The sequence below is a fragment of the Eucyclogobius newberryi genome, unplaced genomic scaffold (genome assembly GCF_026437365.1).
Source record: "Eucyclogobius newberryi isolate DKJ021-1_F unplaced genomic scaffold, fEucNew1.0.hap1 SCAF_18, whole genome shotgun sequence".
Taxonomy (NCBI): Eukaryota; Metazoa; Chordata; class Actinopteri; order Gobiiformes; family Gobiidae; genus Eucyclogobius; species Eucyclogobius newberryi.
In genome coordinates, this window is record NW_027315812.1 from 507,501 (window position 1) to 523,025 (window position 15,525).

A 15,525-nucleotide genomic window follows, 5' to 3' on the forward strand; every position below is an offset into this window, starting at 1 on the left:
TTCTTCAGAGCGACTTCTGTTGGACGACGGTGAAAAGCCTCTCTTTGGAAGTCTCCCCTGTCGACAGGTGAGCGCCTCCTTTTCTCTCTGGTTAGGGGTTAGGGTTAGGGTTTAGGGTTAGGGTTCCTCAGTGGGTTAGGGTTTAGGAGTTAGGGTTTAGGGGTTAGGAGTTAGGGTTTAGGGGTTAGGGTTCCTCAGTGGGTTAGGGGTTAGGGTTTAGGGGTTAGGGTTCCTCAGTGGGTTAGGGTTAGGGTTCCTCAGTGGGTTAGGGGTTAGGGTTCCTCAGTGGGTTAGGGTTAGGGTTCCTCAGTGGGTTAGGGTTCCTCAGTGGGTTAGGGTTCCTCAGTGGGTTATGGTTTAGGGTTAGGGTTAGGGTTCCTCAGTGGGTTATGGTTTAGGGTTAGGGTTAGGGTTCCTCAGTGGGTTAGGGTTTAGGGGTAGGGGTTAGGGTTCCTCAGTGGGTTAGGGTTTAGGGTTAGGGGTAGGGGTTAGGGTTAGGTTTCCTGAGTGGGTTAGGGTTTAGGGTTAGGGGTAGGGGTTAGGGTTCCTCAGTGGGGCATTAACCTGTCTCTCTGTTTCAGGAGGAGTGCTTGAGCGCCCTCTGCAGGTTCAGCTCTCACTGTTGGACTGTGGCTTCTCTCTCCAGCGTTCAGCAGCACTTCACACGCCTCTGCTCTGGTATTACATCTAATATCATATATATATATATATATCATATATATATATATATATATATATATATATATTATATATATGATATATATATATATATTATATATGATATATATATATATATATATATATTATATATGATATATATATATATATATATATATATTATATATGATATATATATGATATACATATATGATATATATATATATATGTGATATATATATATATCATATATGTATATCATATATATATATGATATACATATATGATATATATATGATATATATATATATCATATATATATATATATATATATATATATATATATATATATATATATATCATATATACAGCCATGTTACACACTTATGTGTAAATTGCTCTACTTCCTTTTACTTGTTTTGAACTGAACCTGCAGTTTGACTGATGTAAATGTGTGATATTTACCACCAAAACCATGTTGTGTTTCAGCCCTGTTCTCAGACTCCCAGGATGCACCTTGTTTCCTCGACATCGACATGTTCCACCTGCTGGTGAGTCAGTGCCACTGCCATAAGACTGTTGCCATGGCAATGAATCACTCATTCAAAAACATATTATGTCTTTGAATGGCAAAAAAGTCCTCAAAATGTTCTTCAAACAAGAAGGTGAAACCCAAATATTTACCGTATTTTCCGCACTATAAGGCGCACGTAAAAGTCTTTAACGTCCTCAAAAGCCGTCCGTGTGCTTAATAGTCTGGTGCGCATAATATATGGTTTATTTCTGGTTGTGCTTACTGACCGCGAAGATATTTTGTGTGGTACACGGTGTATAAAGAAGATTTGGGACATGAGACGCGATGCGCGAGTAGAGTTACAGTACTCCGGAACCGGAAGTCCCAACAACATGTGTACAAAGCATTCTGGGAATAGTAGTCTTCTGCTACACGCGGCGCACGCGAAACTTTGTCAAAACGTCAACAACATTTTCAGTCAGGCACAACGCAGACACCTACCGGTAAATGAAGGACCCCAAGAAACTGGAAGGTCCCAAGATGGCTGCTGCCGAGAGATCTGGATCTGTTATATTATCACAAGAAATGAACTGCCGTGTGGGTCCGAGATGCGGCATCACATGACCAAAGAGATTTTAGCACGGAGCACCATCGGCGTTTTGGCTGCTTTTACCATTATGCGCCCCAGCAGACATTAAACCGGGACACACGGGACAAAGTCAGGGGCTGTCCCAGGTAAATCAGGACGTCTGGTCATAGCTGTGCGGGATGTACTTCAGCTGCATTTGAAGGATTTGATGACGAGGAATGAACTGAAAAAGTGAGTGTATTGTGATGTATTTTACGTGTTGCATCTGAACGAGGCTGGGAGTTGTTGTGGACATGCTAATGTGTTTTTTTAGCGGTAGCAGAGTGTGTTTTGATGTTGAACAATGTTGATCTGAATGAGTTGAACGCGTTCCATAAAGCTCAACTGACTCTGACTTATCGTCTGTTTTGTTTATCTTATGCGCTTCATCGTCCGGTGCGCTTTATGTATGGACACATGGTACACAGATAGCTGATGGTGCGCTTAATAATCCGGTGCGCCTTTTCGTGCGCAAAATACGGTATATATATATATATATATATATATATATATATATATATATATATATATATATATATATATATATATATTATATATATATATATATATATATTATATATTAATTATACAGACATTATATATATATGGAGTTGGAGATGTAATCGCTAACTGAGGTTCAGGAGCGGGACCACGCCTCAACTTATACTCCACTAGTAAACACGCCCCACTCTCTAACCACACCTCTAATTACCCAGAAGCCCTATTTATAAGGCCTATTCACAGCATATCTTGTCGTCTCAGCTCTCCCGACAGAGAGAACGTCAGCAGTGCGTTCACTCTATCAAATCATCAGATTCTGACCTGTTCCCAGTCGAACTTCAGTCGGTCGTGTGAGGACCCGCCAACGCAGGTCCGCTCTCCACGGCGCACACTCTCGGTAGGCGTGATCCATGCCTCCTACACCACTTCCTCTGCACGTGCTCTCCCGCGGACCCTACCTCCGAGACGTCCACACGCACACCGACCTACTCCAGCAACGGGACCAAACGGATCCGCCTCTTACTTCTTGGCCTCAGCTCTCATCAGGTGCGCCCCCGTATGCCGCGAGCTCCGGCGCCTCGCGCCCCGCAAGTTCCGTGCACCGCCTCGCGCACGCCAAGTCAAAGGGGGACTTCGTTCCAGACCATGTTCCAGACCATGTTCCAGACCTACGAGGATATTAAAAAACTAAACTTTCGCCAGCGTCCGCACTTCCTGGTTCCAGCACGCAGCTGACGACGTCACCATCAGCCCACGGCCGCAGCTCGACCTCTCAGCTCCCCCTGGTGGTGGGAGCCAGCTGCACTCAACTCCCTCCACACGTATTTCTTTATCTCTCCACTACTGCTGCCACATTCTACTGCCACATTCTACTGCCATTCAATCACTACATCTACAACTCACACCTTCAATTCAGTTACTTGGTTACAGCTCACAGCTCGACAGCTCACAGCTCAACTCACAGCGACCGCTCACAGCTCAACTCGCAGCGACCGCTCACAGCTCAACTCACAGCGACCGCTCACAGCGACAGCTCACAGCTCAACTCACAGCGACTGCTCACAGCTACAGCTACAACGACAGCCACGCTCACCAAGCCCCGCCGGCAGCTACGCTCACGTCTCCCCGACCCACGGCAGCCGGCCACATGCTCTCCACGGCGGCAGCAGCCACGGCAGCAGCCACACGCCGGCTCGCTCTCTCAACCACTCATCCCTCCTATCACTCATCCCCTCCTTCAACCACCCCGGCCTAAAGCGGCACCGGGATGCCTCCCTCCCATCCCTCCTCAAACCTCTCATCCCTCCCATCCCTCCCTCAATCACCCATTCATCCATTCGACGCCTCTTCCACGTCCTCACCAGGGTCCCAGCGGACACAGGGACGCCGTCTCTCACCGGAGCAGTCACCGGGCACCGGGATGCTCAATCATCTCACATTCCTTCTTTCTCAGAAGAGGTATATCTCGGCACGCACCTCAACCCGTCGTGCATCTCGAGGCATTGAAAACCGCTCCGCGCACTCATCATCCTACAGGACAAGCCCTTAAATCCAGACCAAGGATCCGCTTCCCGTTTCGTTCAGGTGACCATAGGACTCCGCACTAGGATGACTCTTCTCCTAAAGACCCAAGGGAATGCAGCTCGTTTCCTCCACGCCTGTTCGGATTATACCCCACTATCGTTCAGGACATTTTTTTGGGGGGATTCGACCAGTCAGAAGGCACTCATTCGACAACAAGTCTTCGTAGATCAGTAAGGGATATTCTATCGACGACCCACAAATGCTAAAACGCATTCAAATGCACCAGTACTTGTTTTCGTCTTCGGTAACGGACAGACCGTTTTTAGATCTGGCTACACTCCAGAGAGCCTCGACTATCCAGCTCCTCTTCTCTCGCGCCACTGTTAGCGTAATTTTCAGCCAGGCCTCCCCGTTGATATCCGGATCATCTTCATTTTTACATCATTTTTGGGGGTTCTGAATCGGCTGGGCTGATCACCTGAGACAGAGCCCCCATCCTGAGTCTCTACCCAGCCAACTCTCATGCTCGATCGTCGCTGCATCGTCGCTACATCGTAGCTCGATCGTGGCTCGATCGTCGCTTCACTGTCCATCTCCATTGTCTCTCCCCATTGCCGACCTTCATCGCCGAGCTCCATCGCCGAGCTCCATCGTCGTTATCAATAAATATTCTTTAATACTTAATTGTGGCGTGGTCCCTGCTAGTGGAATATATATATATATTATACAGACTATATATATATATATATATATATATATATATATTTATTATAATTATAATTATACACACAGGGAGGGCATCTGACACACACGTTTGTAGAGTTCAGAATCAATATTTTTCAAGATTTATTGCCCTAACACCCTAACCCACTGGAGGGTTAGTTCTCCCTAAGGGTTAGGGTTACGGTTAGATATACCCTTAGGGTTAGATGGGTTAGGGTTAGATGGGTTAGGGTTTGGGTTAGGGTTAGATATACCCTTAGGGTTGGATGGGTTAGGGTTAGATATACCCTTAGGGTTAGATGGGTTAGGGTTAGATATACCGTTAGGGTTAGATATACCCTTAGGGTTAGGGTTAGATATACCCTTAGGGTTAGGGTTAGGGTTAGATATACCCTTAGGGTTAGATGGGTTAGGGTTAGATATACCCTTAGGGTTAGGGTTAGATATACCCTTAGGGTTAGATGGGTTAGGGTTAGATATACCCTTAGGGTTAGGGTTAGATATACCCTTAGGGTTAGATGGGTTAGGGTTAGATATACCCTTAGGGTTAGGGTTAGATATACCCTTAGGGTTAGATGGGTTAGGGTTAGATATACCCTTAGGGTTAGGGTTAGGGTTAGATATACCCTTAGGGTTAGATGGGTTAGGGTTAGATATACCCTTAGGGTTAGGGTTAGATATACCCTTAGGGTTAGATGGGTTAGGGTTAGATATACCCTTAGGGTTAGGGTTAGATATACCCTTAGGGTTAGGGTTAGGGTTAGATATACCCTTAGAGTGTTTTTATAAAGGCGTTTTTGTTTTTCAGGTCTACAGTGTCTTATCCTACAGTGCTGTTCAGGCTCTTGACCAATCAGGACGCAGCTCCACAGATTCCGCCCACCTGCACCTGTTGCACCTGGCGACAGTGGCTCACCTGGTGCAGGTGCTGTTGAGCTGTGGCGTTGGCGACAACACAAACTCAGGTAAAGATTGTCAACACAGAAAGTTTAATGCAAAGGTTATATATAATATTGCATTTCTACCTCTCACCCACATTGCACCATGTTCTGCTTAAAGGCTTCTTCCACAGAGTCATATTTAAAGATGTCATTGTGACATTGGCTGCTCACTTCCTTGTGGGAAGTACGCAGGGGTTAGGGTTCATAAGAAGCCCCTCCTCCCAAACCAGATTGCTTTTTCAACATAAAGATTATTGCAATAATTATTGTTATGTTCGTCTTAAGCTACGTACAGACCACCGCGGCCTAATCGCGCCCGGACGCGCGCTATCGACGCCCTGGCCACTGTACATTCTTGTTTCTGGCTTATTTCTGTCTCTGTTCCACCGTGAACACATGGTACAGCTACTTTCTCCCACAAACAGCCACAATCAGTCTCGGAAAAAGTGGCGCTTCTTGGGGAATTCCACGGGGAATACCGGAAATGCAAGGGGAAATGCGTACGTACGTACGTCACTGGAGCGTCAGCTCTGATTGGCTGCTGCAGCGGCTGCTACGCTTCAGCTGCAGAGACCTCAACATATCTGAACACGTTGCATAAGCCGCTTTCGTCGCCTCGGCCACCTCATACGCGCTCAAAGCGTCGAGAGCGTAAAAAAACGCACCAATCGCGCTGCAAAAACAAAGAAATCGCGCCGCGGATAACGCACTACGTGCTCGACGCGCGTTTACCATAGACTTTGAATGTAAACTGGACGCTTCGGCCGCGGCGGTGTGGAACGGCCATTAGGGTTAGGGTTAGGGTTCTAACCATAACCAGACTCTGTTGTGTTTGGTTCTGGCAGAAGCCACTTGGGTGAGTGGAAAGCAAATTCTGATTTTCCAAGAAGTCATTCAACCGCTCGGTAACCGCTCGGTTGATGCTTGATGGGTCAGACGGGGTTTTTCCTGTTTTCAGAATCGATACTACAATAGATTGTTTCCATGCCAACGGAATACATCCTGAATCCCCAATGAGATTGAATAGTCTTAAAATTAAACCAAGTGTGTTAAAGATCTCCTATCATGCTATATTTCCTGTTTCGTTGTCCACTCTAAGGGTGTATTTAAGGGTATAACCCTAACCCTAAGGGTATATTTAAGGGTATAACCCTAACCCAAGGGTATATTTAAGGGTATAACCCTAACCCTAAGGGTATATTTAAGGGTATAACCCTAACCCCAAGGGTATATTTAAGGGTATAACCCTAACCCAAGGGTATATTTAAGGGTATAACCCTAACCCTAAGGGTATATTTGATCATAATAAGTGTTGTGCAATACCCATAACATAACATAATAGTTATAAAATATCACCCATATCTTGGACCCGCCCACAAACCTGGAAATGCAAACGGCTTAGTTTGAGATTCACTCCCAGAAGAGCGATCTGCCTCCCCCGCCTGCCCCGCCCACCCCGTGACGTAGTCTCAGCGAGAGCGTGTGTCCCCCGCCCACTCCCTAACCCTAACCCTGTGTGGAGAGGGCGTGGTCTGTATGGAGAGTGCGTGGTCTGTGTGGACAGGGCGTGGTCTGTGTGGAGTGGGCGTGGTCTGTGTGGAGAGGGCGTGGCCCACGTGCTTTTTGCAACTCAGCAATGGCTTCCGGTTAGGGTAAGCCTATGTAAAGGGTTTGGGTTAGGTAACCCTAACCCTATGTAAAGGGTTTATATTGTGACTTGGGGTTCAGGTTTTTAATGCTTGAGGTTTGAAAGGGAAAGTGTTTTGTTCGTCTGCTTTTGTCCAGCAGAAGGCGCCATGGAGCACGACGGAGGAGGAGCTGAGGAACATCTGACACTGGAGCTGTATCGCCTCATCCAGACTCACCTCCACAGGTAACAGCCAATCAGAGAGCAGGACACAGACCAATCAGAGAGCAGGACACAGACCAATCAGAGAGCAGGACACGTGAGATGATCGGAGACACAGACACTGCTGCTGTCTGGAGCCTGTCCCAGTGACTTTGGGCCTTAGGCGGGTCACAGGTGACTGGAACCTGTCCCAGTGACTTTGGGCCTTAGGCGGGTCACAGGTGATTGGAGCCTGTCCCAGTGACTTTGGGCCTTAGGCGGGTGACTTTTGATGCTGCTCAAAGTTTTAACCGGAGTCTCTTCTAGTGCACTTCCGGCGGTGGCCTGTGGGTGGCAGTTGTGGCGTTGTGTGAAAGCTGCATTGTTGCCGTTTCTTCGCTGCGCCGCCATGTTCTTCCATTTCTTGAACTCCACAGCGCCCCCTGCTGATCTGCTCTGTGAGTCACACACAACCTGTTTGTCGAACACTGTCACCAAATTCTGAACCTATTGTGAAAAAAAGATGTCACATTTGTTTTTTTTGTACTGACAGAAAAGACGTTGAACTTTGTGCCAGTTTTTGTTTCATGTGGATAGGCCCAGTAATGACAGAGATGATCCATAAACAAGGTCAACAAATCTGACCTTTGACAGGGTTACACAGAGAGTTCTACCTGCGGATTCTCACCTGAACATGACTCAGACCAAACTACACTTTTCAATTCAATTTATGTTTGTAACGCCCAAAATCACAAAAGCCGTCGTCTCCGAGGGCGACAGTGAAAAACCGCTTGAACGATGTGAAGATGACATCACATCTGAGACAACGTCACACTAGAATCTAACATTGTTGCAGTGTCAGATGGAGACCAGTGGGAGGCGCTCTGCAGTTACTTGAGTCTACCCTCAAACCTGCTGCTGCTGTACAGCCAACATCGCCCCCTGCTGGAGCCGCTCATCCACAGGTACAGCCTTCCATTTGTTGCTCTGTTCTTGGCTCTGATTAGCTCATGTTCTTTGTCCTGGGCTGTGATTGGTTGATTTTCAGATGGTGCTCAGACCCCAGAGTCCAGCAGCGAATGAGTCGGTCCGAGTCTGGGTCCAGGTCTGGATCTGTTCTGGTTCGGTTCCCACGAGAATCCAACCATTTGGTAGATCTTCCGCAAGACTACAGTGTCCTGATCAACCAGGCCTCGTCCTTCACGTGAGTAAATGTATTCAAAACATGTGTTTGTCTGGGAAAACATTCCCTCGCTTTGACCTCTGAACTCAGAGGTCAAATCTCTTTATTCAAGGAGCATAAATGGGCCTCGTACCTGAAGATAAAGTAGAGAATAATATTGAGAGAGAGAGAGAAGCACAAGACGATGAACCCAAAACAGTGAAACTGCAGAAATGTTCATGAAATCAGGTGTGGAACGTTGTAACCCTTAAAATAATGACATTTATCTTCATCTAAAAAACACTTGGGATTGAAAAGTCGAGCTTTAAACATTCAAAACAAGGTTTTAGAATGTGAGGTTTATATAATAATAATTAATTGACGTGTCTCTGGTGGTGTGTTCAGGTGTTTAAAGTGTCTTTGGTGGTGCGTTCAGGTGTTTAAAGTGTCTCTGGTGGTGTGTTCAGGTGTTTAAAGTGTCTTTGGTGGTGCGTTCAGGTGTTTAAAGTGTCTCTGGTGGTGTGTTCAGGTGTTTAAAGTGTCTTTGGTGGTGCGTTCAGGTGTTTAAAGTGTCTCTGGTGGTGTGTTCAGGTGTTTAAAGTGTCTTTGGTGGTGCGTTCAGGTGTTTAAAGTGTCTCTGGTGTTGCGTTCAGGTGTTTAAAGTGTCTCTGGTGTTGTGTTTAAAGTGTCTCTGGTGTTGTGTTTAAAGTGTCTCTGGTGTTGTGTTTAAAGTGTCTCTGGTGTTGTGTTTAAAGTGTCTCTGGTGTTGCGTTCAGGTGTTTAAAGTGTCTCTGGTGTTGCGTTCAGGTGTTTAAAGTGTCTCTGGTGTTGCGTTCAGGTGTTTAAAGTGTCTCTGGTGTTGTGTTTAAAGTGTCTCTGGTGTTGTGTTTAAAGTGTCTCTGGTGTTGTGTTCAGGTGTTTAAAGTGTCTCTGGTGTTGTGTTTAAAGTGTCTCTGGTGTTGCGTTCAGGTGTTTAAAGTGTCTCTGGTGTTGCGTTCAGGTGTTTAAAGTGTCTGGTGTTGTGTTCAGGTGTTTAAAGTGGCTCTGGTGGTGTGTTCAGGTGTTTAAAGTGGCTCTGGTGTTGTGTTTAAAGTGTCTCTGGTATTGTGTTTAAAGTGTCTCTGGTGGTGTGTTCAGGTGTTTAAAGTGTCTCTGGTGTTGTGTTTAAAGTGTCTCTGGTATTGTGTTTAAAGTGTCTCTGGTGGTGTGTTCAGGTGTTTAAAGTGTCTCTGGTGTTGTGTTTAAAGTGTCTCTGGTGTTGTGTTCAGGTGTTTAAAGTGTCTCTGGTGTTGCGTTCAGGTGTTTAAAGTGTCTCTGGTGTTGTGTTTAAAGTGTCTCTGGTGTTGTGTTCAGGTGTTTAAAGTGTCTCTGGTGTTGTGTTCAGGTGTTTAAAGTGTCTCTGGTGTTGTGTTCAGGTGTTTAAAGTGTCTCTGGTGTTGTGTTTAAAGTGTCTCTGGTGTTGTGTTCAGGTGTTTAAAGTGTCTCTGGTGTTGTGTTTAAAGTGTCTCTGGTGTTGTGTTCAGGTGTTTAAAGTGTCTCTGGTGTTGCGTTCAGGTGTTTAAAGTGTCTCTGGTGTTGTGTTCAGGTGTTTAAAGTGTCTCTGGTGTTGTGTTTAAAGTGTCTCTGGTGTTGTGTTCAGGTGTTTAAAGTGTCTCTGGTGTTGTGTTTAAAGTGTCTCTGGTGTTGCGTTCAGGTGTTTAAAGTGTCTCTGGTGTTGTGTTCAGGTGTTTAAAGTGTCTCTGGTGTTGTGTTCAGGTGTTTAAAGTGTCTCTGGTGTTGTGTTTAAAGTGTCTCTGGTGTTGTGTTCAGGTGTTTAAAGTGTCTCTGGTGTTGTGTTTAAAGTGTCTCTGGTGTTGTGTTCAGGTGTTTAAAGTGTCTCTGGTGTTGTGTTTAAAGTGTCTCTGGTGTTGCGTTCAGGTGTTTAAAGTGTCTCTGGTGTTGTGTTTAAAGTGTCTCTGGTGTTGTGTTCAGGTGTTTAAAGTGTCTCTGGTGTTGTGTTCAGGTGTTTAAAGTGTCTCTGGTGTTGTGTTTAAAGTGTCTCTGGTGTTGTGTTTAAAGTGTCTCTGGTGTTGTGTTTAAAGTGTCTCTGGTGTTGTGTCTCTGGTGTTGTGTTTAAAGTGTCTCTGGTGTTGTGTTCAGGTGTTTAAAGTGTCTCTGGTGTTGTGTTCAGGTGTTTAAAGTGTCTCTGGTGTTGTGTTCAGGTGTTTAAAGTGTCTCTGGTGTTGCGTTCAGGTGCCCTCGTTCCTCCGGGGACCAGGCTCGAGCTCCCACTCTGTGTCTGGTCTGTGGAACACTGCTCTGTTCTCAGAGTTACTGCTGCCAAACGGAGCTCGATGGAGATGACCTCGGCGCCTGCACCTTCCACGCCCTCACCTGTGGTGCGGGGGCGGGGCTGTTCTTCAGGTAACTGCAGGGGGCGGGGCTAATCTTCAGGTAACTGCAGGGGGTGGGGCTAATCTTCAGGTAACTAGGGGGCAGATTGAAGTTTTTAAAGTGACAGTGTAGAATGTTATGTGTTATATTTTTGCACCGCCATCGATAATTGTTGTTTAACTCATCCTCATAACTCATAACCCTAACCCTCGTCTCCTCCCTCTTCTCCTCCCTCTTCTCCTCCCTCTTCTCCTCCCTCTTCTCCTCTCCCTCTTCTCCTCTCCCTCTTCTCCTCTCCCTCTTCTCCTCTCCCTCGTCTCCTCCCTCTTCTCCTCCCTCCTCTCCGCCCTCTTCTCCTCCCTCTTTTCCTCCCTCGTCTCCTCCCTCTTCTCCCTCTTCTCTCCTCCCTCTTTTCTCCTCCCTCTTCTCCGTCCTCTCCTCCCTCGTCTCCTCCCTCTTCTCCGCCCTCGTCTCCTCCCTCTTCTCCTTCCTCGTCTCCTCCCTCGTCTCCTCCCCTCTTCTCCTCCCCTCTTCTCCTCTCCCTCTTCTCCTCCCTCCTCTCCTCCCTCTTCTCCTCCCTCTTCTCCTCTCCCTCTTCTCCTCCCTCCTCTCCTCCCTCCTCTCCTCCCTCGTCTCCTCCCTCTTTTCCTCCCTCTCCTCCCCCGTCTCCTCCTTCTCCCTCTTCTCCTCCCTCTTCTCCTCCCTCTTCTCCTCCCTCTTCTCCTCCCTCTTCTCCTCCCTCTTCTCCTCTCTCTCTTCTCCTCCCTCGTCTCCTCCCTCTCCTCCCCTCTTCTCCTCCCTCTTCTCTTCCCTCTTCTCCTCTCCCTCCTCTCCTCCCTCTCCTCCCTCTTCTCCCCTCCCTCCACTCCTCCCTCTCCTCCCTCTTCTTCCCTCCCTTTTCTCCTCCCTCTTCTCCTCCCTCTTCTCCTCCCTCGTCTCCTCCCTCGTCTCCTCCCTCTTCTCCTCCCTCTTCTCCTCCCTCTTCTCCTCTCCCTCCTCTCCTCCCTCCTCTCCTCCCTCGTCTCCTCCCTCGTCTCCTCCCTCTTCTCCTCCCTCGTCTCCTCCCTCGTCTCCTCCCTCTTCTCCTCCCTCTTCTCCTCCCTCTTCTCCTCCCTCTTCTCCTCCCTCTCCTCCCTCGTCTCCTCCCTCTTCTCCTCCCTCGTCTCCTCCCTCTTCTCCTCCCTCTCCTCCCTCTTCTCCTCCCTCTTCTCCTCCCTCTTCTCCTCCCTCTTCTCCTCCCTCTTCTCCTCCCTCGTCTCCTCCCTCTCCTCCCTCTTCTCCTCCCTCTCCACCCTCTTCTCCTCCCTCGTCTCCTCCCTCTCCTCCCTCTTCTCCTCCCTCTCCACCCTCTTCTCCACCCTCTTCTCCTCCCTCGTCTCCTCCCTCTTCTCCTCCCTCGTCTCCTCCCTTGTCTCCTCCCTCGTCTCCTCCCTCTCCTCCCTCTTCTCCTCCCTCATCTCCTCTCTCATCTCCTCTCCCTTTTCTCCTCCCTCTTCTCCTCCCTCGTCTCCTCCCTCGTCTCCTCCCTCGTCTCCTCCCTCGTCTCCTCCCTCTCCTCCCTCTTCTCCTCCCTTGTCTCCTCCCTCTCCTCCCTCGTCTCCTCTCCCTCGTCTCCTCTCCCTCGTCTCCTCCCTGTCCTCCCTCTTTTCCTCCCTTGTCTCCTCCCTCTCCTCCCTCGTCTCCTCTCCCTTTTCTCCTCCCTTTTCTCCTCCCTCGTCTCCTCCCTCTTCTCCTCCCTCTCCTCCCTCGTCTCCTCCCTCTTCTCCTCCCTCTCCTCCCTCTTCTCATCCCTCATCTCCTCCCTCTCCTCCCTCTCCTCCCTCGTCTCCCCTCGTCTTCTCCCTCGTCTCCTCCCTCTTCTCCTCCCTCTTCTCCTCCCTCGTCTCCTCCCTCTCCTCCCTCGTCTCCTCCCTCTTCTCCTCCTTCGTCTCCTCCCTCTTCTCCTCCCTCTCCTCCCTCGTCTCCTCCTTCTCCCTCGTCTCCTCCCTCTCCTCCCTCTTCTCCTCCCTCGTCTCCTCCCTCTCCTCCCACTTCTCCTCCCTCTTCACCCTCTTCTCCTCCCTCGTCTCTTCCCACTCCTCCCTCTTCTCCTCCCTCGTTTCCTCCCTCTTCTCCTCCCCCTCGTCTCCTCTCCCTTTTCTCCTCCCTCGTCTCCTCCCTCTCCTCCCACGTCTCCTCCCTCGTCTCCTCCCTCGTCTCCTCCCTCGTCTCCTCCCTCTCCTCCCTCTTCTCTTCCCTCGTCTCCTCCCTCTCCTCCCTCTTCTCCTCCCTCGTCTCCTCCCTCTTCTCTTCCCTCGTCTCCTCCCTCTCCTCCCTCGTCTCCTCCCTCGTCTCCTCCCTCGTCTCCTCCCTCTCCTCCCTCTTCTCCTCCTTCGTCTCCTCCTTCGTCTCCTCCCTCTTCTCCTCCTTCGTCTCCTCCCTCGTCTCCTCCCTCTCCTCCCTCTTCTCCTCCCTCTCCACCCTCTTCTCCTCCCTCGTCTCCTCCCACTCCTCCCTCTTCTCCTCCCTCTTCTCCTTCCTCTCCTCCCTCGTTTCCTCCCTCTTCTCCTCCCCCTCGTCTCCTCTCCCTTTTCTCCTCCTCCCTCTCCTCCCTCTTCTCCTCCCTCGTCTCCTCCCTCTCCTCCCTCGTCTCCTCCCTCTCCTCCCTCTTCTCTTCCCTCGTCTCCTCCCTCGTCTCCTCCCTCTCCTCCCTCGTCTCCTCCCTCTCCTCCCTCTTCTCCTCCCTCATCTCCTCTCCCTCGTCTCCTCCCTCGTCTCCTCCCTCGTCTCCTCCCTCGTCTCCTCCCTCGTCTCCTCACTCTCCTCACTCTTCTCCTCCCTCGTCTCCTCCCTCTTCTCCTCAGGGTGCGCGAGTGCCAGGTGCTGTTTGTGGCGGGGAAAACCAAAGGCTGTTTCTATCCTCCTCCATATTTGGACGATTATGGAGAGACTGACCAGGGGCTCAAGTGAGTGACCGCATGGGTTAGGGTCAGGGGTCAGGGGTAAGGGGCATGACATGTGTCGTTTAGGCTCAGCATTGGAAATGTGGTTATAAAACTGAGTCTGAATCTAAAGTGCCTTTTTCAGGCGTGGGAATCCTCTGAAACTGTGCGCTGAGCGATACCAGAAGATCCAGCGTTTGTGGAGACAGCACGCCTTGGCAGAGGTCATAGCTCACGCCCAGGAAGCCAATCAGACGCTGGCTGCCATCGACTGGCAGCACCTCTGACCGATCAGAGTGTGCCATTAAAATTCTCTATTTGATTGTGCTTTTGTTGCGTGGATTCTCAGGAGGAGGATGTTTTGAGGCTGTGGTCTGTGACTTGTTGACACTGCAGCGGGTCCTGGGTCTGTGTCTGGTCCTGGGTCTGGTCCTGATCCTGGTCCTGGTCCTGATCCTGGATCTGGACCCGGGCTCAGGGTCAGACTCTGTGATGAATGAGGCCGTTCCTCATATGAAAGTATAAACATGTTTATTTCATGATATTTCTGTTGTTTCTCTGCTCCTCGCAGTCACATGTAAAAGAGGGCGTGGCTTAGGGGTTAGGGTTAACTCTCTGCTCCTCGCAGTCACATGTGAAAGAGGGCGTGGCTTAGGGGTTAGGGTTAACCCCTCTGCTCCTCGCAGTCACATGTAAAAGAGGGCGGGGCTTAGGGGTTAGGGTTAACCCCTCTGCTCCTCGCGGTCACATGTAAAAGAGGGCGGGGCTTAGGGGTTAGGGTTAACTCTCTGCTCCTCGCAGTCACATGTGAAAGAGGGCGTGGCTTAGGGGTTAGGGTGTGTCACTAGATTCTTACAGAAGCACATCACAGATCTATAGCCTTTGGCTCAGAGGTCAGTTTTATGTTAATTATGATGTAAAATGAAACAAAGTTTACAACAGTGACATTAACGAGGCTTTGACCTCAATGTGCTCCAAACCCTCTGAATTATTATTAACATGGGATTTTGAGGACTAATGCTAATGGCTAACGGCTAACGTTTTGAGTTTGGGGTTTATAGCGAGAGCATCAAGCGTTTTTTGTGCTAATTTATACGTCTGACATTTTTGACATTTGAATTGTAAAAACAGCTGTAGATGTTTGTATATGAAGTGTAGCACAATAAAGAGTGTTTCACACTGGACCTGACGCGTCTCTGCTTAAACCTGACCCTGACCATGACCATAACCCTAACCATGACCCTAACTCTGACCATGACCCTGACCCTAACTCTGACCCTAACCATGACCCTGACCCTAACCATGACCCTGACCCTAACCATGACCCTAACCCTGACCCTAGCCGTGACCCTGACCATGACCCTGACCCTAACCTTGACCCTAACTCTGACCTTGACCCTGACCATGACCCTAACCATGACCCTGACCATGACCCTAACTCTGACCCTAACCATGACCCTACCCATGACCCTAACCATGACCCTGACAATGACCATGACCCTAACCATGATCTTGACCATGACCCTAACCATGACCCTGACCCTAACTCTGACCATGACCCTGACCCTAACCATGACCCTGACCATGAACCTAACCATGACCCTAACCCTGACCATGACCCTAACCTTGACCCTAACCATGACCCTCACCCTAACCTTGACCCTAACCCTCTGCTTAACTATGACCCTAACCCTATGACCCTGACTATGACCTTGACAATGACCCTGACCCTAACATGACCCTCTGCCAGACC

The 15,525-nt window shown here is 49.1% G+C and overlaps 1 protein-coding gene across 1 annotated transcript in view; it reads left to right on the top strand.

Moving 5' to 3' along the window:
- Positions 1-14,099, top strand: part of ubr2 (ubiquitin protein ligase E3 component n-recognin 2) — a 111,206-nt gene extending 97,107 nt beyond the window's left edge. Inside the window, exons 36-46 of the mRNA XM_072450369.1 lie at positions 9-67; positions 582-678; positions 1,147-1,208; positions 5,356-5,512; positions 7,277-7,361; positions 7,644-7,774; positions 8,173-8,281; positions 8,365-8,520; positions 10,711-10,881; positions 13,695-13,796; positions 13,918-14,099. Coding sequence (XP_072306470.1) covers positions 9-67; positions 582-678; positions 1,147-1,208; positions 5,356-5,512; positions 7,277-7,361; positions 7,644-7,774; positions 8,173-8,281; positions 8,365-8,520; positions 10,711-10,881; positions 13,695-13,796; positions 13,918-14,059 — 1,271 coding nt within the window. The 3' untranslated portion in view covers positions 14,060-14,099. The remainder of the gene's footprint in view (positions 1-8; positions 68-581; positions 679-1,146; positions 1,209-5,355; positions 5,513-7,276; positions 7,362-7,643; positions 7,775-8,172; positions 8,282-8,364; positions 8,521-10,710; positions 10,882-13,694; positions 13,797-13,917) is intronic.
- The last annotated feature ends 1,426 nt before the right edge of the window (positions 14,100-15,525 follow it).